At 42.2% G+C, this 25249-nt stretch overlaps 2 protein-coding genes across 3 annotated transcripts in view; both read left to right on the forward strand.

The window, feature by feature from the left end:
* HIPK3 (homeodomain interacting protein kinase 3) overlaps positions 1–5220 on the forward strand; it is a 116814-nt gene extending 111594 nt beyond the window's left edge. For both annotated transcript variants that reach the window (XM_075502075.1, XM_075502074.1), the window contains exon 16: positions 1208–5220. In XM_075502075.1, the coding sequence (XP_075358190.1) occupies positions 1208–1684 (477 nt within the window). In that variant the 3' untranslated portion in view covers positions 1685–5220. The remainder of the gene's footprint in view (positions 1–1207) is intronic.
* Positions 5221–10373: 5153 nt separating this feature from the next.
* The window catches only part of KIAA1549L (KIAA1549 like), a 138160-nt gene continuing 123284 nt past the window's right edge, over positions 10374–25249 (forward strand). The window contains exon 1 of the mRNA XM_075501604.1: positions 10374–10554. Within this exon, the coding sequence (XP_075357719.1) occupies positions 10374–10554 (181 nt within the window). The remainder of the gene's footprint in view (positions 10555–25249) is intronic.

The following is a 25249-nucleotide window of genomic DNA, read 5'->3' on the forward strand; positions in this document are numbered from 1 at the left end:
ACCTTAGCAAACCCAACTGTTTCTTACCTTTGCTGCCAGGTCGTGAAGCTGGGGCAGGAAGAGGTTGTGACTGTAGTTCAATCCAATGTTGGAAGATACCCAAAGTTAATTTAAAAGCTCCTTTTATCATTACCCAGCAACGCAGTAAATGTGTCTGCTGTGGCTGAGAACTGAAGTTGACACATGACATCAAGTTTAAGCCCCTTTTAATTAATTAATTTTGAGCTGAAGCTGCATTGAGCTTTTGGTTAGCTATCTGGAGGTACATTTAATATAAGAGCAGTACCTGTTTGTATAAGTCTTGCAGAGTAACCGTGAATATTAAATTGTAAGTTAAATACTAAATGCAAGCATGCTATATGTAGATAAGAGGATTTAACAATAATGACTTGAATAGTTTAGATTGAAAGAAACATTTGGGTGGGTGACACAATCTCCCCTTCTGCATGATTATGCAGAAGGATTGGTTTAATTAATTCTAAGCAAACCTTAATATGATCAGCATAGTATTAATTTTTAATCTCTTCAATGACTGCAGCTCCTCAGCCTCTTGGCAGAAAGTGTAGAACGTTATTTTCATTACAAAAATTTATGCTGATCCTTCCTTCTTTGGTAGATGCCCTATGTAGTTTGAAGTCTGCATCATTTAATGGGAGTAATTGATTTTTAGTCTTTCTCTTTACAACTGTTAATGATTGCCACATCTTCCTGTGATCATAGCCCTAGACTTCTGTTTGCCTAGTTGTCTCAGATATTTTCAATCCGTTTATTATTTTTTCTGCTCTCCTCTAAAATTTCTCTCCTATTTGTCCTCTTTGTGCCTCATTATGGTGCCCAAACTGAATGCAGCACTTCCAATTGATGCCAAGCCAGTGCTGAGTAGAGTGGAATAAGCACCTTGCTCATGTGATACATGGTATTTCTGTTAAAACAGCCCAGCATGGCATTTTATCCTTTTTTTTTTTTTTTTTTTTTGCAAGAGCATTAAAATAACTTGTGTTCTGTTTACCATCTCTTATTGTCAGATTTCCTGTCTGTGCTACTATCTAAATAGCTAATATTTTTTTTGTTTGTTTAAGCATTTAATTATTCCTGTCTCTATATTTCTCTTGATTTTAAGTTGACTAGTTTTAGTGCATTATTCCATTTTTCAAACTCTCCTTGTACTTAGAAATATTAAGACCTGCCCATTTCTGTCTGTGGACAGGTTCAGCACTTTGGATCTGGGCCGCAGGAATGGAACGGAAACTATGCTCATCGGAGGCAGCAGGCTTACATCCCAGCCAGCGTTGCTGGTCATGCTTTCTCCCTTCCGCAAGGAAGTCCAAATCACACTACCATGCACGCTCATCTCTCTGGAAGTACCCACCTTGGAGGACAGCCTGCTATTCTTCCGTACCCGTCGTCGGCACCCCTTAGTACTGCTGCACCTGTTGCCCACCTCCTTGCCTCGCCATGTACCTCAAGACCCTTGTTACAGCATCCAACGTACAATATATCTCATCCCAGTGGTATAGTACACCAAGTTCCAGTTGGCATAAATCCCCGTCTCTTACCTTCCCCAACCATTCATCAGACTCAATACAAACCAATTTTCCCACCGCATTCGTACATTGCAGCATCACCTGCTTACACAGGATTTCCATTGAGTCCAACAAAACTCAGCCAGTATCCATTTATGTGAGAACTCAAATACAGTATATTGAGGAAGCTCAATGATACAGAAGTTTGATTTAAGAAGAAACATGGTATTTATTAAATATTAGCCATGGCACAACAGGAAAATTATTTTTTTGAATCATGTAGACTTGGGTGCAATTTAAACAACTCTGAGCTTTAAAAAAAACTCACTTTTAATGTGTTTTGCACATTTGGTATAACTTGTCTTTGGTCACGTTATCTTCTTATATAGTAACTTTAGACAGGTGACTTATGGGAGCAGAAATCTGGTTTTGCTCCTGCTATTTTTTATAAAATTGCCTTCTAACTAGTGCAAGACACGTCTACATTTGGGAAGCCATTCAGTGTACAGAACTAGAGCAACAGATGCACATATGTCAGCAGTACGGTGTAGAAGTAACTTGTTTGTATTGCGTATCTTGGTGTTTAAATGTTGAGTCACTTATCTAAAAGTTGAGCTGTTGTTCTTCACATTGCATGTGTCTTTTGCATGGGCAAAAAAAAAAAAGCCTAAACATTGCTCTTAAATGTTGTTGTCTGAATAATCTCAGCTGCATTGTAAACTGTTCCCACACATAGTGCCTTAAATATTTGAGGTTGTTAATGTTATTACTTATATATAAATGTTGAGGACTGCAGCACTTAAAAATTCAGATCTGCTGATTTTTTGATAGCGTAATGCTCATTTTGGGTTTTGTGTGGTATGATTTTAGTATTGGGTGTGTTTTCCTTATTGAGAAGGCAGCATGTTTTGCTGTAGCTGAATTTTGCTGTCTTTTTTCCCCCCAGAGTGATCTAGCTTCAAGACAAGACTTTAGTAGTGCTTAAGAAAAGTTGATTCAGTAGCTATTGAGTAGTGACACACAACACAGTATTTCATACTGGTAAATGGAACTGCAATACAACCTAAGTAGTTTATTTTAAAAGTGTTTGTCTAATTGGATATGATAAAATGTTTAGAGGTGCAGTAGGCATGACTGACTAGCTAATGAAAGAAAAAGCCAAGTGCTCATTGATCCATGATGTGGTTTCATCTTAGCTTGAGCAAACCATGCAGTATTTAATAACTAGTAGCAGACTATTTACTATTGAAGCTTGAAAAGATGTGAGTTCTTTGTGTGCAATCTTTCATTTATGCATGGGAGAGATTTTAGTCTTTTTACATTATGGTATTTGTTTTAGCCTGTTGCGGGTGTTTGCTTATTTAATACATTCCGTCAGGGACGTAAATTACATGCTTTTTGCATTATTTTTTTCCTTAGGAAGTGTGTCTCTTTTGTTTTTTGTTTTGTTCAAATGAAGTTGCTTTTGCAGCACCAAAGACTTAATCATCCATTTCCTATAAAAGGTAGCTACTTTTTCATAGACCTCAAGTATGCTGTAGTGTAGAGATGGGATTTACAGAAGGTATTAAGCTGAGGCTGTGTTTTAGCTTATGGGCAAGTAATAAATTGTATCATTTATCTTGAATGTATCATAGATAAGCTGCTATATAATGATTGCCACTTCAGATAGCTGTGAAATTAGGTGATTAACTAGTTCTTTCTTAGCCTTCTAATTTCTGTACAAGTCTAATTACATGAAATAGAAGCCGGGTTTTGGGTTTGTTTTGTTTTTTGGGTTTGTTTTTTTTTTTTTTTTAAATTTTGTTTTCATGTTTGAAGTGTCGTAACTACTATACTGTAAATGATGGAAGATGATTGCATATGTTTTTTTGGGGTGTGTTATTTGCATCAGTATTTTATCTCCATTAACTTTGAGCTCATCACTGCATATAAGTGGATGTATTGATGTAACTTAATTTTTTTATGTTTTCATATTGGCATTGTGTAGACACTTAAGAAGCTGCATCTTGCAGGCTTGACTTAACTTTTTTTTAAAACAATCTGGAATACAATCCTTGTAATGTTGACTGGAATAAGAGTGCAAAGCATTTGAGTTTAACTCTGTCAATAAGCTAATAACTGGTAATCTTTTTCTTTACTCCACTAACACAAGCAGTGTTTTATTTAATGAATGTCTGAATGAAATAAATGTGCCTACATTTGATTTATTTTTTAAGTAATAACTAAAATACAACAGTATTAGATCATAAAAAAAAAATACCAGCAGTACATTTTTAATCACACTGAAAATTAAGAAACCTAACTTTTCCCACAAGTTTCAGTGTTTTTAGTAATCAACTCTATGCATTTTGTACAAGTGTGTGTATATAAAGTATACATTAGAAACTAGGAGTATCCTGATGAATTTGAAATCTTATCAACACATATATAAAGCCTAAATATAGGGAGTCAAGAAAATGCTCAAATTGGTTATCCACCTTACCACTTCAAACTTGTGCTATATGGTCTAGCAGATGGTTTTCTGTTCACTCCCTTGTGTTGGGAAGCGACGTTTTTTTGGTGCTTACTCCATTGCAGGCAATGGACACACCAAGAATCACCAATGCAAATGGAGTAAATGAATTTTGTATTGTGATAACAAAAAAATAGTGCATTTTTTTTCTGGGGCCATGGGGATCTTCATTGGTCTAATGTATTTACTGTACTTTCTTTTTACTGTGCTGAAGGTTTTAAGCTACCGTGCTTGTGAAATTAACACAATTATCTGTATATCACAACAGTATCCTATCGTATGCAGGAAAAAGTTGCTGTAAATGCGCCCCAAATTAGATCTGCTGCTCTTTCTATGTATTGTAATTTTAGAAATGTCTGCATTTCAAAGAACGAAATATTTCGGCTCCTGCCACAGCTTAAATTCAATATACCGGGTGATTTTTTTCCCCCATCCTGCAATACACTCTGAGAGAACGGACTCTTGTCACTGCAAGTGTCCAGGGCCCATCTGCAGAAAAAAAAAGCTTTCAGGGCGAGGGCCTTTTCTGTGGAAAAAAGTCATCCTCTGAGAAGCATTTATACATGTTACCGTTTTAATGCCTTTTTTAAATAAAACACTGCATGACTACGGAATTGCATATCTGCATATTACTTTAATTTGCAAGATTTTATATGAATTTCTTGTGTTCAGTTTTTAACTTTACTTCAGGGTGTTTTATTGGTCAAATATGCTACTGTATTAACTTTTTTTGGTTTTAATTTTTAAATTTTCTGTTTTTACTGCTAATTAACTTGGTTTGTGTTAAGTAAAAGTTAAATCACACTGCAAGCTGTAGGAAGACTTGTTCTAGAAATACCCAGTGATAGAGACTTGATTAATAAGTTTGAACTGTTACTGTTTAACAATTTGTAGACTTGTGGCTTTTTTTTGCTTTGGATTTCTATGCTACACTAGTTCGCCATGTAGCAATTGCACTGTGCAATATTACAATATGAGGACTGGGAAAATTTTTTATGGATGTAATGTCTCTTACAGTTTGCGATAGTATTTCTTTCTAGTTCTCAGTGATTTAAATGTGACCAAGCCTTCTGTACTTTGTCACAAAAAGCGGGTTTTCCAGGTGACTATTTTGGTGAGTGTCAAAATAAGAATTTATGGTGTATTACTGTCGAGATTCACTTTGAATTAAAATATATATTGCAGCAGATGACTTTTGGTGGCTTTTATTTTTGGCTGTGTTACATCAAGGTTGGATTAAGGTAAAGGCGATGAAAATTCATGGGAAGGGCTGTAAAATTCTGATACAATCATTTGACTAAGCTTTTCTTCTTTCTGAAGTTTTAGATTTTATTAACTTCCAAGGGTTTGCTTAGGAGGATCTTGAGATTCTGCCTTTAGTGTAGCCAGACCTTGAAGGTTCTTTGTTCTGGATGTCCCACTTTTACAACCTTAGAAAAAGGTTATCTGGCCCAGATACCAGCAGATACATCGCTGCTGCTGCAGTTGGTACCGAGCCTGTGGCAACTGCTGCTTGGCCAGCAGGAAGGTGCTGCCGCTGCCGCAGGTGGCCCCACGCGGTCAGTGGCTCCAGATGGCTGGCCTGGTACGGACCAGACGTCCGTGGAAGGCACATTGCTGGGGCTGTTGCCAGCCAAATGTGCTCGTTCTGTCATGGGGCTGCAGTGCTTACTGAAATCTAGTGGTTTGGAAGCTGTCACGAAGCAGGCTGTTGGGTATGCATATTTATGAAGTAGCATGGTTCCTGTGCTTAACATCGCATTTAAGGTGCTGCCATAAATAAAATGTAAAAGACTGAAATGACAGTGCAATATATTTTTGATACCAAACTACTTCAGAATTGACAGAAAGCTTTACTTTGCTAAATATGAGGTGCTGCTGTTACTGATCTTTCACAGCTGCTCGCTCTTCAATGCAAGTTGGTCATGCTGTCTGCAAAGCTCTTCCTGCAGCACTACGCCTTAGGCTACATGAAAATGCGTCTGTCCGAATTCTACAGACACCTCTGCTGCTATGAAAGCCGCTTCCTTTTTGCTCTTTACGGTTAGACTTGCATATTGTTGACTTTTAAATATGCATTGGTGTTGGTAGCTATCATTTCCCATAGAAAATAGGACCACTGTCTTGCTGTATTTTACACTCTTGATTTTGGAAACATCTAGCAAACAAGGAAAGGCAGCCTGAGCCTTTCAGAGGGAATACACTGTCTCTGAAGTCCTTTCTGTTCTTGCTTTCTAATGGTAATAATGTCCAACTGTCCCCATGCTCTTCCCTACCTGTGGAAGGATAGGATTAGGACAGACAATTATGAGTAAGTAATCTTCCTCTCAACTGTCTTTAGGATGACTAGTACTGGTTTAAAACTTGGAGAGTATTTTCCCTGTCACTAAATGCAAAGGACAAATTTATACTGCGTTTGTGATAGCAGATTCATTCAAGGAAAAGCTTTCAGAGTCAATGGAGCTGTCACATGCTACAGATCTGTAGTGGGACAGACTGGTTCAGGGTGATGCAATGCCTTCTCGATGAATTAGCTTAGGTTTTCAGCTGGAGACATGATCAGTCTCTGGGAGGCAACAGAGAAGCTATTGTTTGGTATCACGCACAAAGCAGTACAGTCCTGATAATCATGGTAGATTCACATTAATCAATGCAACTCGTGCATACAGTGACTTCAGCTCCTGTAATGAATTGAGGCAGCGTGAGTCAAAGTTTTGGTAGGGTTGTGAAATACTACTGCTCCCTGCTTAAACAGCTGTAACTTCCTTACGGGCCTATGATGCATGTCTTGTGCAGCACAGAGCTCAGGAACGCTGGGGAAACGCTGTAGCCCTTCCTGCCTCTCTTCCCACACTGAATGATGCCATGGCTTAAATGGTCAGTCTGATGCCAGTGCGATCCTGCTGTGCAGGAAGGCATATTAAATCATGGATAAGATTTATGGTGATTGATGTTAATGATATCTTCCTACCTTTCACATGTAAGAAGGTGCATTTTTCTCTCTTAGGAGAGTTGGGTACATGCTCTAAGCAGATTCGGGTAATTCTAGCTGCCCCTGTCTTGGGGAACAGCACTGACTATTCTTTGTTAAAACAATGAAGCTTCATGCTGAGAGGCTGAAATACACATTTGAATGGATTCTTCTCATTAAATCCTGAAAGAGCAGGTTGGGAGTGTCTACATACACCCTGTTGGTAGAGGTGCTTGGAGACTGGACTCCATTTGGTGGAGATGTTCATAAATTCGGCCTATTTATTCATCAAAATGAAAAATGCCAGCTGTTGTGTTGCAAAGATCGAGACCATGGCCTGCCACCTGCTTTGTGGAGAAGTTGCTGCATGACCACTACTCTTTTCTCATCTATGAATGAAATTCTCATCTATGGGTTCCTTCATAAAGTCAAGCAAGACTCAAAATGATTGTCACAGGTCTACTGCAAGCAGGGCAATTTTGGATGTAGGTTTTACTCATTGTTTCAACCAAGGTCATACAGATGATGTCAACCTATTCCTCTGGGGCAAAGGTGGGAGAATCCATGCAAACATGACATTTCATCTCTGTGTATATGGTTTATCATTATGTAGCATGGTAGAGTAGTACTCTTCCCCAGTGAGAGAGGTGCTGGTCCTATGGGGAAACACTGAATACATCTCCTTAGCCAACAAGAGTAGATCTTCACGGGCATGGAGCATCTTGATTCTTTATCCGTGATGAGATATCTCTTCTAGAATATGGGCTACTTTCTAGCATTAAGGATTCCACAGCTGAGAGGAAACCAGGTTACAAGTATGTACACTCCACCTCCCTGTCCCACAAGCGCAGTCATGGAAGAGAATATGTGGGCAACATGCATGTGCTGCTTGCAAAAAAAAAAAAGTACCTGATATCAAGTATACAGAGCATATGCACACTCTAGGAAAACGTGTATGCAGGAAAGCAAATCTCGGCAGCAAGTATGGATGCACCGATACCCTCCAGAGGTTGAAATTATCTTCCTGGACAATGAAGACTAATAGAATTGGGAAAGGTAAGTTTAGGAAGTAGCTAACTACAGTTACTTGGGAAAACTTTAGTGATTTTTCACTAGCTGTAAGAGATCCTGTCCCATCATCATTCTGGAAAATATGCGTTTTAAAAATCCTTTGAAATAACAATTAAATCTGCTGGGGAAAAAAAAACTTGTATTTTTATTTTATTTATATTACAAAATACACACACATATATACTGTATAATCGAAAATTAAGAGATGACTGTAAAGGTTAAGAACTGGATCAGGAAAAAACACTGTCAGAATTAAGTTAATGATGGATCTGTTACAAAGATTGTGTTATGACAAAACCTAGAACAATATGAAAATAAGGAAATGGGTTTTACACAGGACTCCCTAAAGATAACAAAGGTACCACCAGAGGGCCCTGCACTAAATACGTTGGCCCTAAATAAACTGGAGTCATGAGTAAGCTATCCATTTTACTGTAATAATCATACAACTGCCATCTTTCCTCTGTGGATAATCATTAGTAGCCATCATGTGAAAGCTAATTTTGCATAGAATGAATTGGTGATTTGAGGAAGAAGTGAGAAAGACGGCACAAGTGGGACGTATTAGTGGCCGGGTAATGGTATTGGTGACATTGCGAGTGTGCTAAACTAGTCAGATAAATATATAATTATGGGTCATCAGGACTTTGGGGATGCTGTGAGTAGCCGGGTAGCAGGATGTAAAGCTGTGGCTAGCCTGTGCTGGGGCTTGCGCTACCTCAAACCTGACTTCAAAGAATGTACCAGACAGACAACTTCTTCCTTTCTGCTGGAATTGCTGGGAGGCCGGGGCAGCTTTCCCTCACATAAGCGACGCTGCGCCCGTTCAGAATCAGCTCTCGGGGTCCTGGAGCATGTTCTGCCGTGAGCCCACCTTCGCTTTGCCTCTCCTCCCCACCATCACTGTCTTTTGCCCACAGACACGATCTGGGAACAAAAAAGAACTCAAGGAAGCAGTGCCAGGAAAGAAACGATATTAGAATAAAGAATTCACGTTACATCTACTGAAAATACTAATTATGGAAAACACTAAATGAATTGCCATGATGTTTGGTCTGACTGTGACTGAGGCAGCTTCTGCCTCGTGCTGGGGCTCACCTTCCCTGCTCTCCGTAATACCTTTTATGTACTGGTTGGTCTCCTGGTGTGCCTCTAAGCATCGCAGAGGCAAACCTCTGTCCTTTGAAGCTCTACTTTCAGCCTGGAGGTCTGAGCGTGGTCACAGGTGGGGGGGAGTGACCAAGTGAGTGAGTGCAAGAGAGGGGTGACAGGGGAAGACCTTTCCTGTGTTTGCACGCCGGGTGGCTGAGGACGTAGCTGCCCCTTTGCTCAACCCCTGCAGTGTGCTCCAGCTGCTTTATTCTCAGAGCTGTTCCTGCGCTTGCAGAAATGCTGCCAGTGGTGCTCTGTGCTGTGGAAGGGCTTGGGCTGCTTCCCAAGAAGAGGTGCTCGCTGGCACCTCAGATAATGAGGGCCATCTTTGGAGAGGTCCTGGCCCGGAGACTCACAGGTACTGTGAGCTGGCAATAAACGGCTCCCGAGGGGAGCAGAGAAGGACTTTCATTCTCGCCAGGTCACAGGACCACTGCGAGTGGGCGCAGCTTCATTTACACCTAAAAGGTAGTGCTGGGCACACTTGCTTCAAAAAATTCGGGAGGGAGTCGGGGCCAAGAGCTGATGCTGCTGCAACGTGCCCTCGAAGGCATGGCGGGGGGAGGCTTTCCCCCCCTCCCGTCTCCCCCGGCCGCTGCGGCCGCTGCTTCGGGGAGCGGCCGGCGCTGGACAGCGCCCTCCCCGCCCGCCCGCCCGCCCGCGGCCTCTCCCCGCTTCCCCCGGCGACGCTCGGGAGCGGCCCCGGCTCAGCCGCGACGCCGCCGGGGCGGAGCAGGCGGGTGCGGGGGGCCGGGCGCCCCGCGGGGCGGCGGAGGGGGTCCCCGCGGCCCCGGCAGCGCCGCCTCCGCTCCCCGCCTCCCCGCGCTCGGAGGGCGGGGAGCGGGGCCGGGACTGGCGGCGACGTGAGCCCTTTGTCGATGAAGCTCCCTTCCGCGGCGCTCTCCGCGCCGGAGCCGGAGGGGCCGCGCCGCCGCCGCCGCCGCTGAGGCGCGCCGGCACCGCGTCCCGCGGCCGCGGCGGGCGCCCGGGCAGAGCCGCCGGCAGCATGCGGTGTCCCCCGCTCCTCCTCCTCCGCCGCCGCCGCCGCCTCCCTGCACAGCCGCTGCTCTAGAGCCCGGCGCGGCGGGGCGATGGGCAGCGCTGCCCGCTGAGCCGCGGCGGGGCCGTGCGAGGCGCGGGGATGTGGCGGCGGGCGGCGGGCGGCGGGCGGAGCGGGGCGCGCCCCGCGGGGCCCTGCGGAGCGCCCGGCACCGCGCCCCCGCGCAGCGCCCCGCCGTCGGGCGGCGGAGCGGGCCTGGCCGGGGCCGTCCTGCTGCTGGGGGTGGTCGTCTTCCTCCTGCCGAGCGCCCGGGCCGAGCCGGGTAAGGAGCGCGGCGCGGGGGCGCGGGGGCGCGGGCGGCTGGGGCGGCCCGGCGGCGGGAGCACGGCTGCCACGGGGCACGGCTGCCACGGGGCACCGGTGTCGCGGAGCACGGGTGTCACGGAGCACCGCTGTCGCAGGGCACCGCTGTCGCCGCCCTGCCCGCGCAGAAAGCGCCGCTGGCGGGGAAAGGGCGGCTCTGCGGGGAGGCTCGGGCTTCCCTGCACGGAAGTTGCCGCCGCCTGCAGAGCCGCCTCACCTGCTGCAACGGCAGAGGGTCTCCCGTGCGCCTACGGCGAGAGAGTGAAATGGTGAAATCTACCTTGTGCCGGGTGATAGTGTAAGTGGGGGAAAATCCAGGCTCTTCCTCATTGTCTTCTGCGTCCTTTTGTACCCGCTCTTTGAACAGAGGCTCGTCTGTGAGGAGGGGATGCTCGGCTTTTCCGCCTTTTCCCGTAGGCAGCCTGCGCTGCAATCATCCCCCTGGTCTTCCAGGCTGACGCACAAATAACAGCTTTTCCTATGGGACAGGCTAGTTGGATTAGCTTTTGTTCCTTGCAGAGAAAGAGGGACGGGCAGAGGCTTTTGTTAAACCAAAGGATCGTTTCTAGTGATTCTGTGTGTGTGTGGCGGGGAGGAGGGGAAGGTAAGGAGGGGTTAGGAGAGGGCAAGCTCTGCTGAGATCTGAGCGCTACCTCTCAAATGCGGCTGAGCGCGCCAACAATTTCTGGGTTATATTTTTCCTATTTCCCTTGACTTTTTGAGTCAGGCAGTATTCTGCGCTCTCCCGACTTCTTACAGCAGCCGATATACTCGGTGACCTCAATGCAGAAATGATTACTGTTGCTAGTAGTTATTGTATGTGCCAGATACAGATGCCAAATATAAGTCTAAGGCTATGCTAAAATAATAGAAAGAGGCTAAAATTGATATATGGCTAGATTAATCCCATGGATTTAAGAAAAGAGTAGGCATGTAGATCCACATTTCGAAGCTGTTAACATGAATGTACAGTAATCGTATACAATTGATGTCAGTTTTATAGCCATAATATAATGAGGTTTCTCATTTGCAGGTTATAGGTTGGTGGAACAGTGCCTCATACTTCATTACTTGCTCCGAACATGTAAATACTGTGGTTTGATTTATCTCTATAAGATAAGGGATGGCTAATTTTTTACCTGTGCTCGACAATTCAGTCTGGATTTCACATGAACTCTCGCGCCATGTCTAAATTATGAAATGTGTCTTCACTTGGAGGTAGCCAGCCTCTCAGAGCTGAATTTTAAAAGCTGAGGTATTTCTGACAATGCAACAAGACACCTCTTTACACTTGATCACTAGATTCAAGAGTAGAATGGAGAGTATTAATATTCTGTTTCTTCCTTTCTTCCTTTGTGGTCTGTATGGCTTTATGACACAGCCATTATCTCACTTTTTAAGTGAGGAAATCCAATAGAGATAAAAAAATATATTTGTAGGTATCTCATAGCCTACAGCTTGAAAAAAAAGAGGTGAGAAACTAAAACAGTTCCAAGCCAAAGTACATAATGAGAGTATGCATACCACACAGTGAAAAATACTGTCACCGATAGGCATTACCTGGGAATTTTAAGCGATCAGGTAGTTACGTTAAGGTACTTAATCAGTAGTAGTTAATAGCTTTGAGCATTACAGCTGAGACTGCAAGTAAAACTTCATTTGTCCTATGCAGTGTTTATCATTGGTTATGATTGTTAAGGTGCGTAAATTGGGTGTCAATCAACACAGAAAGCTCTGTCTTCCAGTGAGATACTGAGATACTGTCTCCCATTAAAGTCAGGGCAAACAAGTACTAGAGCCAGATTTTCAATGAAGAACATCAGTTTTGTCTAAGAAGGTTAACTTCTATATGTTTACATAGGGCAGTCTACATGTAATTCTGGATTTCTGTTAAGAAAATGTGCTTTTACTAATTTCTCTGATTATTACTGTAATGTACACGGTTCATATAGCAGGTCTACTGCTGTGAAGTCCAAGTGGCATTACGTGATGCATTAAACACTGGGAAGAGCATTTGTCATGCACCATTTTTACCACAGCTTTCTCCACTGGGGAATATTTGCATCTATGGGAAAATTATGTCTGTACATACATACACACTCGCAGATAATTACTTGGTTCTTCTGTTGGGTTTATGTGCAACGCATGGCATCGCTGTGTATGAAGATGAAGCAGGGAACTGGGGGCATGGAGGGTAAAGAGAGAAGTTTTATGCTGGTGCCAGTGCTTCAGAAGACAACTCAAAAGTTTCCTGATCCCCGAGATGATTTTAGGTAGCTGTGGTAACAATAGTTCCTTTGACCTCAATAAAAATTCAACACAAAGGGAAAAGATCTCCCTGAAAAGAGATCCTGACAGGACGAGGTGTTGGGCTACCAGGCGTTGCAAGCAGAGAGATTGGTTATCTCCGTATTAGGGGCTCAGAACCAGTCCTCAGTGCTGGTCAGTGCCTTGGGACACTTTCACCATCAAGTACAGAGTGATTAGGTTTCAAACAGCAGACGAGAAGCTTTATTTTTAATTTTAGAAGTATTTTATGCTTGTTTAGCTGGATACATACAAAACTGCTCAGTGACATGCAGAGTTAATCATTAATTTCCACAGTATGTCATCCCCAGGACCACCACTTGAATTCAGGTTGAAAATAAAATTACATTGTCCACCATAATCGGAAGTACATAACTGTGATTTCTGATGGATTGTAGAATAATGAGTGCAAAAATTCAGTCAAACTGAATATATCTATCAAGAAAGGAAAAAGTAACGAGCTAGGAAACAAATGAGGGAACGTGCGGTTTTGGGTTGACTCCTACCAAGCTCCAGCCAGGTAAAACTCCCTTGTGATCTAGAGGCATGAACTGTGGGCAACCATTTTCTTTGGGGAAAGAAGAGAGAGGCAGTTTCTGAAATGAGTGTAACTTTGAAAGGCAGCTATTGAAAGCTGATCTGGTCTCGGTGGACCATCTCTCAGCCAGTAAATACACGTGGCACTATTGCTTGAGTAAAACGGAGGAAAAGGCACGTTGCTCACAGTTGTGTTGCCCATGAGTTTAATCAACTGATCAGAGGGGCTGCAGTGGGGTCCTGGGGAAATGAAGTCTTAAGAAACATTAAAATATACCTTTCACATTTTCCATCATCCTTTATGCTTGTTTGTGTAGCCTGTTTGAATGATAAACTTGTCAGGGAAAGGTCCATTTCTTCCTGCGTTTGCTGAACAGTAGCACAGTGAGATCTCACCTTAATTAACAACAATTTCAAAACCAATAACGACACCTCCAGCACAGTGGCTGCTTCTCGCAGCTGGAGCTTTGATTGAACAACTCGGAGAGTGCTCCGTGCCAGCTGCTAAATTGCCAGTCCCGCCTCCTACAGACCATGGCTCTCAATGGATGGCAGCTACCTGAGCACTGACTCAATGCCTCTCAGCTCCTGAAACCCAACAAAAAGCGCTGGAATTGGCATATCTGGAAGCGTACAGGTTGGCGTTCCCATTGCCAAAGGAGCGGCCGCAGAGGCGAGGGCCGCGAGCATACCGGGGTGCGAGTCCTTCCTTGGATCCAGCTCTGTGTTGAGGAAATTGGTGAGGACATGGAAGAAGGCACTCTGCACCTCCTGTGGCTGCTCTCCAGAATTACCAATCCAGCACTTTAGGAAGTCAATAGTTTCAGGTTGGTCACATTGCTCTTTTAAATGTTCTGTCTGATTATCTCAACAAAACAAAATACGTGCAGATATCTCAGATACCCTGTGAAAGAATAGTGAAAAGTTCAAATTCTGGCTCATTTTATTCAAAACAACCCAGAAATCTACAGCATGGCATGAAAGATTAGGCCACCAGGAGCATGCAAAAAGATGCTTCTTTGGGAGGATTTGAGGATTTGATGGGTACGCTTGGTATAGATCCACCAGTCACAAGTCATGTTCTTCCACTACATTCCTGGATCTGAGTTATTCCCCACATTAGCTGATAATAAATAACCTGGTTTTAGTATTCATATAGATACAGGATACTTTAAATTCATATATACTAAAACAACTTTGAGAAACTGTTCTCTGTAGATTAAGGTAAGCAACTGGTATCTCAGATGAGGTTGAAGGGTGCCCATGTTTTGGATGGGCATATGCTTCGCTGGGTAAAAAACCTGGCTGGATGGCCAGGCCCAAAGAGTGGTGGTGAATGGAGTTTACTCCAGTTGGCGGCCGGTCACAAGCGGTGTTCCCCAGGGCTCTGTGTTGGGGCCAGTTCTATTTAACATCTTTATCAATGATCTGGACGAGGGGATCGAGTGCACCCTCAGTAACTTTGCAGATGACACCAAGTTGTGTGGGAGTGTTGATCTGCTGGAGGGTAGGAAGGCTCTGCAGAGGGACCTGGACAGGCTGGATTGATGGGCTGTGCACAACTGTATGGGGTTCAACAAGGCCAAGTGCAAGGTCCTGCACTTGGGTCACAACAACCCCATGCAACGCTACAGGCTTGGGGAAGAGTGGCTGGAAAGCTGCCTGGCAGAGAAGGACCTGGGGGTGTTGGTCAACAACCGCCTGAATATGAGCTGGCAGTGTGCCCAGGTGGCCAAGAAGGCCAATGGCATCCTGGCTTGTATCAAAAATAGTGTGGCCAGCAGGACTAGGGCAGTGATCGTGCCCCTGTACTCGGCACTGGTGAGGCCGCACCTCGAATGCTGTGTTCAGTTTTGGGCCCCTCACTACAAGAGAGACATTGAGGGGCTGGAGCGTGTCCAGAGAAGGGCAGCGAAGCTGGTGAAGGGTCTGGAGCACAAGTCTGATGAGGAGCGGCTGAGGGAGCTGGGACTGTTTAGCCTGGAGAAAAGGAGGCTGAGGGGAGACCTTATCGCTCTCTACAACGACCTGAAAGGAGGTTGTAGCGAGGTGGGGGTTGGTCTCTTCTCCCAAGTAGCAAGCAATAGGACAACAGGAAATGGCCTCAAGTTGTGCCAGAGAAGGTTTAGATTGGGTATTAGGAAAAAATTTCTTCACTGAAAGGGTTATCAAGCATTGGAACAGGCTGCCCAGGGAAGTGGTTGAGTCACCATCCCTGGAGATATTTAGAAGATGTGTAGATGTGGTGCTTTGACATTTGGACATTTGGATGAGGTGCTCAGGGACATGGTTTAGTGGTGGACTTGGCAGTGCTAGGTTAACGGTTGGACTTGATGATCTTAAAGGTCTTTTCCAACCTAAATGATTCTATGATTCTATGTTTTGCCTGTAAGGAATGCTGACTGGCTGTTTGAGAGCTATGGGTAGAGAAGAACTTTTAAATGTTATTTTCAGTCATGTTCAGTCATCCAGTAGTGTATTGGATATGTTGCATCCTCCTAATCTTCAGTGCAGTGTTTCCTGAAATCTTTTACACTTGCTTGAGGTCAGGTTGCTGAACAAGAGGAAGGGGACTGTGAGTAATTTTTTGTTTACAGCATTTTCTTAGTCATGTGGGAATGGTTGTTTCTGCTGAAGTAAATACTGATGATATTTGCATATGAATTTAGGCTTCAATGTCCAAACATGTCAACATTTCATTTAAAAAAAATGAGCATTTCAGTGGTTATTTACTGTTTCAACTCCCTTCTGCTGAGTCCGAGGAAGGAACTACTGCACTTATTGAACTAGTCTGCATTTTACTGCTAATCCTGAGGGCCATGGGTAAGACACTGCCTTCCACTAGAAAGGTGGGATAGCGCTGGTGGGCTTTGGCCATAGGGCATTTCTCAGCTAAAACACCCCACACAAAGACATTTCCAATGAGGGTATTTAGTTAGAGGAAGTACAGGATACAGGAAAAACAACTTCTGTGCCTCTCACACAGAGCAGTTTGCTGCTGAAGTAGTTGTGGTATTCTTGGCACAGCTGGTCTTTGTGCCTGAGATTGCCTCTTGAATATTAAGGGTCAGGTTCGTGAAGAAAAGGTAAACATGTCTTCTAGAAATTAGTTTTAAAAAAAATCAAGGAAATAACACTTGTATACTTGAGTTGAAGGTGTGCAGGAGTTTTCCTACCAAAAGAAAAAGAACAGAAAAAAAAAAAATCCAGGCAAAATAGATTGGACCCCCTCTGAGACTGTGGGGTCCTGCTGTCTCTGGGCTCGCACTAGGCTAAATTATCCTCTATCCGCCATTGAGACGAACAGCTTAATTTTGTGGCCCTTGTCACCAGAGCGTTTGAGACTTCTGTAGTTGTTGCTGGATCACATACGTATAAGATAGGAAAGACTTACCCTTATTTTTACAGTTCATGGTCTTGCCCGTGATCACTCGCGCTCTCTTCTTCATTCCCAGTTTGAGGCTAGTTTGGCAGCTCCCAGGGCAGCTGAGCAGAAGATGGGCAACTGCTGGAAACTTCCTCTCTTTCGAATGGTAGTGAAGCCTAAACCCTCACACCCATAAATTCCTTAGTAATACCTTGCTTATTCGCTTCCTATCCTGTCTAAAACCCAAATTCACAAAACCCAGGGATCCGCAACAAAGACTTTTAGATTCCATAAATTAATCCTCAGTTTATCAAGAGAGTAATGAAATAATGTTTTGAAAAAACCACTTCCCTTCTCCCTCCTTAAACGTAACTTTCAATAGTTTTAGATTTGAAAAGGTCTATGACAAAAGATCTGGAATTGAAAAAGAAGCAAATAAGAGCAAAGTCCAGGCTTTGAGCTGATATTTTAGTGGCAGTCCTACATACATGCAGAAGGATATAACGGGAACATCTGCATCTCGTAATTATCACAAAAAGAAAGGCCAGTAATGTTCTTAAAGTCTGAAATGGAGATACGATGCTGATAGGTGCCTGAAGTGCATCTTTGAACAGAGATGATGCTTTTAAGGGCCTCTTAACAGCAGCTATAAGTGACTCAGTTTGACTAGTCCCTTTTAAAAAGATGAGTTATTGCAGAAAATGGGAAGTCTGAAGATATAAGTACTATGGGCCCCTTTGGGGCGAAAAGAAATGATTATGTTATTAATATTTAAATAACAATTACTTTTGCAGGTATGAGGTATACACAGTATGTACAGCAAAATGTAACACAAGTAATACTTCTATTTGATCTTCTGGTTAAATCAGGGAAAATTCCTTTCTGGATTCTGGGAGCAGGAGGAAGGAAGGAAGAATGAAAGAACATTCGAAGATGGAAAAAATAAAAATCCAGACTTAAAAGACAGTGCCTGTTTCAAATTTTCTCCACCACTCATTGCTGTAGATTTAAGCTATCTACAATACCTTGTCTACCATTTTATCACCTGTTAGCAATATACCAGTGTTGGTCTTTTGAGGGAAATACCCCAGCTGATTCCTACTGACTTTGAATAGGAAGAATACATGGGAGAAATTAGAGGGAAAGCTATGCAAGACTGTAAACACAGAATGTAAGTGTTCTGGGCATATTCTCCAATTTTCAGGTATTCTCATGAGGTTTGATGCATCAGTTGGTGAAGCAGCAGTAGCTCTTCTTTTGAAATTTCTCCTGAATTGCCTTCATGTGTATGCGTTTTCCTTATTATAACTAAAAAGCCTCTCTGCTGAATGTAGTGATTTTGGTTGCTCTCTAGGAAAGTCTTTGTACACGATATACCTACTGATCATGTGTTTTCCTAAGTGCTCATGCAGATGGGTGGTGATAAAAAATTCCTGAAGCAAGCCAATACAAATTAAAATCCATCTGTATACCAGGTGATAAAAAAGCAGCAGAACTATCCTGCATCGCTCTACTGTTTAGTGATATGATGATCTCACTGCAGTGTCTTTAGTTGAAAATAAGTAAAAAGTCTTTAAATAAATTGTTGCCCTGTGTTTGAGAGGTATGGATTTTGTAAGTTAAACCTTATATAGTTACTAGCTAGGATAACACAAGAAGTTTGTTACATAAATATGTGTAACAATGTTAAGAGACGGATTTTTTTTAAGTGTTAGTAAGTCAAAAGAAAGGCTTAACATTTAAATGCGTGGAAATTAAAATGTCAAAAAACAGATTCCAAAGGAATGGGAAACAAAGATGTATTAGTTTTCTGTGGTTTTTCCTAAACAATGAAATAACTGAGGCAGCAAAATATGTTGGCAGCCAGTGTAAGAAAAGAGTTGAAAAATTGAAGTTTATCCTTGGGAACAGTTTGTTACCAAACAGTTGTTGGTTGTTTTGAAAATAAAAAAAATTACTTAGATGATGTGATCGTCACTGAAGTTCTGAAAAGCTGATTTAAAACCATTACAGACTTGCCTAGTTCTTTTTTTGTGTAGTTTTCTTTTAATCTGATGAGTAGCTTTGGCAGATGAAGGTATCGGTGATGAAATGTTGGAATTTTATAGGAATCATGGCTAGTTAAGAAAGGGAATGCATTTTTACAGTTTTCTATCATTGTAGTATGTCTTTGATGCAAGGTGTTTAAGCTGAAATTTTTAGGGGTAGTTTTAAGAAATCCTTAAAACTGATGTTTTGGGTTTTATTTAGCATATTCTGGTCTGGCCTTCCGTGATACTGTAATTTTAAAAATCTTTCTCTGATCTTGTGGTAAAACATCTTGGCTGAATGATTTTAAGACCAATACGGGCTTGATTGTTGTAGCAGTTCAGTATTCTCAGCTAGGTTTGTCTGAATTTCTTGATGCTCACCAACTCTGAAAGTGTCAAACCCCATTTTTTTTTGTACTGAGTGTAGTTTCTGAATTAGATATTCACATAAAAGTAGACTTGAAAAAACTGTCCATTGTTCACTGGCAGTCCATAAACATAATTGAAATTGCCCAGCTTTTGTTTTGGAGTAGTTAGTAACAGAGGTGTTTTCAAAGCTGCAACCTGCTGAATTTATCAGTATATCTCCTTTTGCAAGGTTTGGTAGCCTAAATTCATTGCTATTTAAAAACAAAAGTTTGACTTATTGGAGAATTAGAGCTTGGGCTCTAAATTGGGTACAGGCAATGATCTTTTGCTAGGTGAATAAGCGGGAGTGTTGATTAGACGTTTTATGTGGTGCTGTTCATGGCTTTAGTGCTATTAAAAAAGCATTATTTTTCTATATCTACCTTTTATTTTCTTTGGCTAATGAAACACCTATAGAAAGCTTATGGAGTCCTGCCACATAATCAATACAAAATTATTGAGTTATTTTCAAAAGGAATTTTACCAGATTGTCACCTACCAAGAGCCCTGGGGCACCTTTAAGTTTTACTGAGAAGCCATATACAAAAATCCTGTTGACCAGCTTGGGTTGTTCCTGAGCACATGCAGCATTTCCTCTGGTCGTCTCACATTCAAAAGAATAGTGCAAGTTGGAGAAGAGTAGTGATTGGCCATAAGAAGGAGTACAGAACATGGAAAAAATTGTATTAGTAAAAGATTTCTAGGCATTTAAGTCACAAAGGAGTCACTGATGTTGAATTTGTCTTCTGCATAAGGTAGGCCATAAGATTTCTCTTTGTTTTAGTGACTGACACAAGCGTGGCAGCTTTGGGTAACCTTTAAAAGACTATGTGATCCTAATTCAAATTTTTCAGGGGCTGGGCAGTTCACCACAATTATTGGTGAAGGGTGTTACTATCATGTTTGGAAATGTATATAATTTCAAAACTGAATTTGTCCCACTGCATTTTCTAGTGACCCTATCTACCAGTCTGAAGAGCTCCAAAATCTCTTTTCCATGCATAGCTACTCGTACACTGTGATCAAGTCATGCCTTTCGCTTTGAGTTCTCAGATGGTTCAATCAAAGGCGTATTTTCCATATCTTTCATCATTCCTGTAAGTCTTCTTTGAAGTCTTTCCAGTCTGATGGTCCTCTGGAACTGCAGCCTCCAGAGCTGGTCTGGTATTCCTGGTTCATCAGGAATGGGCATCGGCATCAGTGTCCGATGTATTATAATTTTTTGTTGTAGTGCTGATGTCCCCATATGTAAGAATTCAATTAAGGTTACTCCTGTAGGAGTTCCCATTGATCTGATTATTCACCTCTGCTTCCAAGATTTATTTTTTTTTAGAGTAAGTCTACTCTGCAGACTTTGGTATAATGGAGAGAGGCAAGATTAACAACCCCTGAAGCTACAATGCTTCTCCTACTTGTGGAAGCTGCAGTCTGCTCAGTAGACATAACCCTTCAAGATTGTTCCCCTCCGTAGACACTCTTATCCCGTGAAATTGGTCTGTAGTCTTTACTTCCAGATGTGTGATCTGATACTTGACTGCATCTGCCTGCCTGCTTCATTGTTCATCACCTTCCCAGTCGTCATCTGAGAACTTTTATCTGAGATAGTTTTGACTTCCTCTGGGTTACTGATAAAAATGTTGAGTGCAAGGCTGAGAATCAGTCCCCATGGGAGTCTATTAGAAGCATTGCTGCTCAATTTAATAATTTAAAATCTATTGCATATGCACCATATTAATTTTATATTTTATTAATCAAAATGTGAGATAGAAAGTCAAATGCCTCATTGAAATCTAAGAATATTAGATCAAATCGGTAGTCTGATAGAAATATAAAATTAAAGTGATTCATTGTCCGTAAAAATTCATGCCTGGGCATTAATTATTCCATCCTCTTTCTGTTCGTCATTAATCAAATCCTTCCTCTGCTAATCCAGTCCATCATCAGCAGCAATATCAAAATCTCTATTTGACAGTTCCCATTTACTGTGTTTAAATGTCATAATATTATAGGACAAAGATAAATACTGTTCTTTGTTTGCTTTGTCTCCTAGCACTAGGAATAAGGGGACAATCCACAACTGAGAAAAATAAAAGTCTAATTCAAAACCAGTCAATGCTGCTTCACACTCCCTCTAGCTGTAGGACTTGCTGCCACAAAAGTGGATACTTTAAGAACCCCCAAAAGGTAGGTCTGGTGCACGCTTTGATAGTGCCTGGTTGCACCAACTGAGGGAGACTGGACGGATCCTGTTTGGTTCAGGATGGCATTTCCTATGTTCCTGTATGGACGAACAGAATATCCAAAATTTGAATAATTAGCACTAAAGGAATATAAACTATAAGAAGATGCATGGGAAAGAAGCTCCTGGAAAACCAAACACTACTTGGGTGTAGGGGACACTTCTCCTGAAGGTTTTGTGCCTTACTTCTCTTTCATGAACAACCATGGAGACACCTGGAAGTCAACGTGTGTCCATGTGTCCCTGGTGTCTCTGTACACAACCGGTGCTTGGGGCTGTGCTGCCTTCCCGGCAGTGCTGGTGCGGCTGAAACTTGATTTATCGATCGATTTATCAAGCCAAGTGCTGAGAGCTGTGCACAGGAATGAGTTTAAAAGAGGAGGGGATTAGGGATTAGCTAAAGAGAAGAGGGCAAGCACACCGAGTTGAACAGTCTTTCCAGTTGCAAACTGTCTAATATTCTTTGCTTTGTAGGTATTTCAGGCAGAGGTGATGGGATGCTAGGTGAACACTGTTAAGACTTTATTCCTTGAATGCATCTAAAGAGTTGGGGTATTAGGGTTGTATTAGATAGAGTTCGACCTTTTGTGCTTCTTGCTATAATTTATTTGGGAGCTGGACATACACTGGGGAAAATCCTGGCCCGGGTGGAGCTCATGGAAATTACTGCTGGTTTTCATGTGGGCGAGATTTCAGCTGGCTTGTTTTCCTTTCGTGATGACTTTGGCTTCCTTCTTTTTGCAGCATGGGTCTCGGTGCCCTAGGTAGGAGACTGGAATGGCATTTAATATTAATCTCCTTTTTGTCCTCTAAAAGGCCCCAAGCCAGCCACTGCAATTAATGAAACTCTTCGAATGCTCGAAGGGAAGCACATATAATGCTTATCTGAAATTAGACTACAGTCCTCCAACACGCTGCAGAACACTGATCCCTGCTAGATGAACTGACTGGGCAGTGTGTATTTTGTTGAAAAGCCAACAGCTCATTTGAAAAATCAGAGATGAATTAGAAGTAATAGATAATGGGAACAGGACTGAGATAATAAAGTACGGCATATTCAAAGTTTATCAGGTATTTTCATATATCCAATATTTTCAGTATAATGCAGATAATTAAAATGACCCCAAAGAGACGATCTTACAGGAACATATTCTCGGAACGCGATTTGTTTTCAACAATAGTTACTGTAGGCTACAATAACGTAGCGTATTATGTAGAGTATATGTAGGATAGATTTCTGTAGCTATTATTACAACTGTCCAATCAAAGAAATCTCTCTGTATAATTTCTACAATTATTTAACTGCTAATTTGATTCTAAAATTGTCTTTCTAGGCAATTATTGCTGAAATCAATGCTATCTACTTGTGCACACACAGAAAAATTCTTAACGTCATTGTAGCCAGCCTAAGTTCACTGTATTGATGTCGAATTGTTTAAACTATTTGGGTATTTCCATGACTAATTAGGTCTAGCCACGAGTATCTTAGCTTTCAGGTCTGGCCTGGTCCTGCTTGCATGGGAAGCAATAGGAGGAATCCCAGGCACCTCAGTGGGTGCGGACTGAGTCTCTGATCTGCGAGCTGGGTCTGAAGTACGGGTTGTTTCTCCTGAGAAATACCACTAAGTTTACAGAGATACACCTGGGAGAGGCGTTTTCAGAAGGGGGAATGTTGCCTCTTCGTACTACAGTAATGACCAAGGAAAAAGGCAAAACGGTTATGGAGGGCATTAAATACATAGGATGACACTGATGCTCTCCTAAAGCACATGCTTAAACAAATTGAAGTTGCCATTTTAAGGTGCCCAAGAAGTTGTACTGCTAATCTGCTGAGCCCTTCAGTGACTAGGACAATGTAAATAAAACACAGTAAGGAATAATCTGGAAGCTAAATAACTGTAGTGCGATACTTGAGTTATCTATGCCTTCTTAAAATTGGTTTTCCCCCTTAAAGAAATGGTAGGTTGTTTCAGTAGGTATAGCTCTTAGCTAGACAACAAAGTTACCTGAATTAATTAAACTGGTGTAGTACTGAGACATCTGTGCCTCTGCTCTATATGGATATGACATTTGCAGGAATACCATGAACTTTATTTCAGTTCAGAGCGGCATGTAATTGTTGTTTTGATATAGTTTACTTCTCTTTCTAGAATGAAGAGAAAAATACAGTGATATGTGTATTTTAAGTCTTCTTACTCATGCTTTTTTTTTGTTTTTAAATCCAAATATGCTTTGGTTGAGAGTGAACACAAGTATATTGATTCATGCTTCTCTTTTTATGAAAAGTTTGGTCTCCCTGTGGTCTCTCTTGGTTCCTTTGCTTTCATAGAAAAATAGTTTGGGAGTAATTAACTTCAAAAATGCATACTTCTTACCTCACATCATCCACTAGTAAACCTCCGGGTTCTTAAAACAATAAGTCAGTTTGTGTGTGTGAAAACTGCTGTGAACAGCAAATTCCACCTTTTCAGTATCTGTGTGTGTATCTGGGCGTTCCAGCATATCTTGGTAGAAAGAACATGGTTTTGCCTTTTAAGCACTGAATGTCTACTTCTGCAAACAAAGATTTATTAATTACAGAGCACCTTCCTCTTTTACAATCTTTTTAATACCAGAAGAATGTCATTCTTTCTCTTCAATACTATTTAAACATATGAAAACTTAAAAAAACCATGACAGCAATTATATAATGAAAAGTAATGCTCTTTTATTACTCTATTCCTGTATGAAGTAAGACTTATTCCCATCAGAGTAACACTTATAACCCTTTTGTTATATCAGTAGTCCTCTCAATGGTAATACTGGCATTTATTCTTGTAAACAATTGAAGGGTTGCCATTTTAGCTCCCACAGTCTCCTTAGGGAAATTATTTTTTACAAATATTACCACTGCACCTTTGATAATTTCCATATCTAAAAGGGAAACAATCTCACTTTGGGGCAAAGAATGTACTTTATTTGCTTTCTATTTAAACAAGTGGATTCTTAGAAGTGAGGTGGCAATATGATTTGGAAAACTTAGATTAAATGGAGTTTTACGCACAAGTTTATTTTTTGTTCTTTAAATATATACTGACTGGTGATAGAGTGGCATTTACATGAGGTTTCTGGTGCATGTTTTTGTCAATGGGGTATAATAGCAATTATTTTTAAGTGCTTGCCAACGTGCACGTATCCCATTGTGTGGTAAAAATTGTTCTTAGGAGTATTTTTAGGCTCACTGGTTAAGCTATCTTTGCTAGAGAAAACATAGCAATATTCAAGAAAAGAGATAGCGAAGTCACTTAAACACGCGTCTCCTGTGGCTCCCCCGGCACTGGTAGGGGGTTTGTATTCTCGCAGCTGGGAAACCAGGGAGGTTCTTCAGCTTCTTGAAGAAATAGTAAATATTCTTCCAACATTTTGGAATAAAAGAGATTAACATAAGCAGAACTTGCAGGGTAGCATCTCTTTTTTTTATACTGGACCTCATGTTTAGACTCGCGCTTCTCACTTCCCTGCGCTACTTGTCTCTGTGTGGTACTACACGCCGTGCAAGTGAGCCTTCCTGCTGCCGGAGCACGCCTCTGAGGCGAGACCCGGGGTGAACGAGCCAGTCCCAGCGAAAGCACCAGCAGGTCCCAGGTGAAGCACCAGCAGATGCAGACACCGTCCGCGGGAGGGTTCACGTCCCCCGGCCTGCGCCGAGTGTGTCCCCTGCCGCCTGGGCTCAGCGCCGACGTGCCGGAGGTCGTACAGGCAGTGGCCAGAGCTGGTCTGCAACCCA

Source organism: Mycteria americana, chromosome 5 (genome assembly GCF_035582795.1).
Source record: "Mycteria americana isolate JAX WOST 10 ecotype Jacksonville Zoo and Gardens chromosome 5, USCA_MyAme_1.0, whole genome shotgun sequence".
Lineage (NCBI taxonomy): Eukaryota > Metazoa > Chordata > Aves > Ciconiiformes > Ciconiidae > Mycteria > Mycteria americana.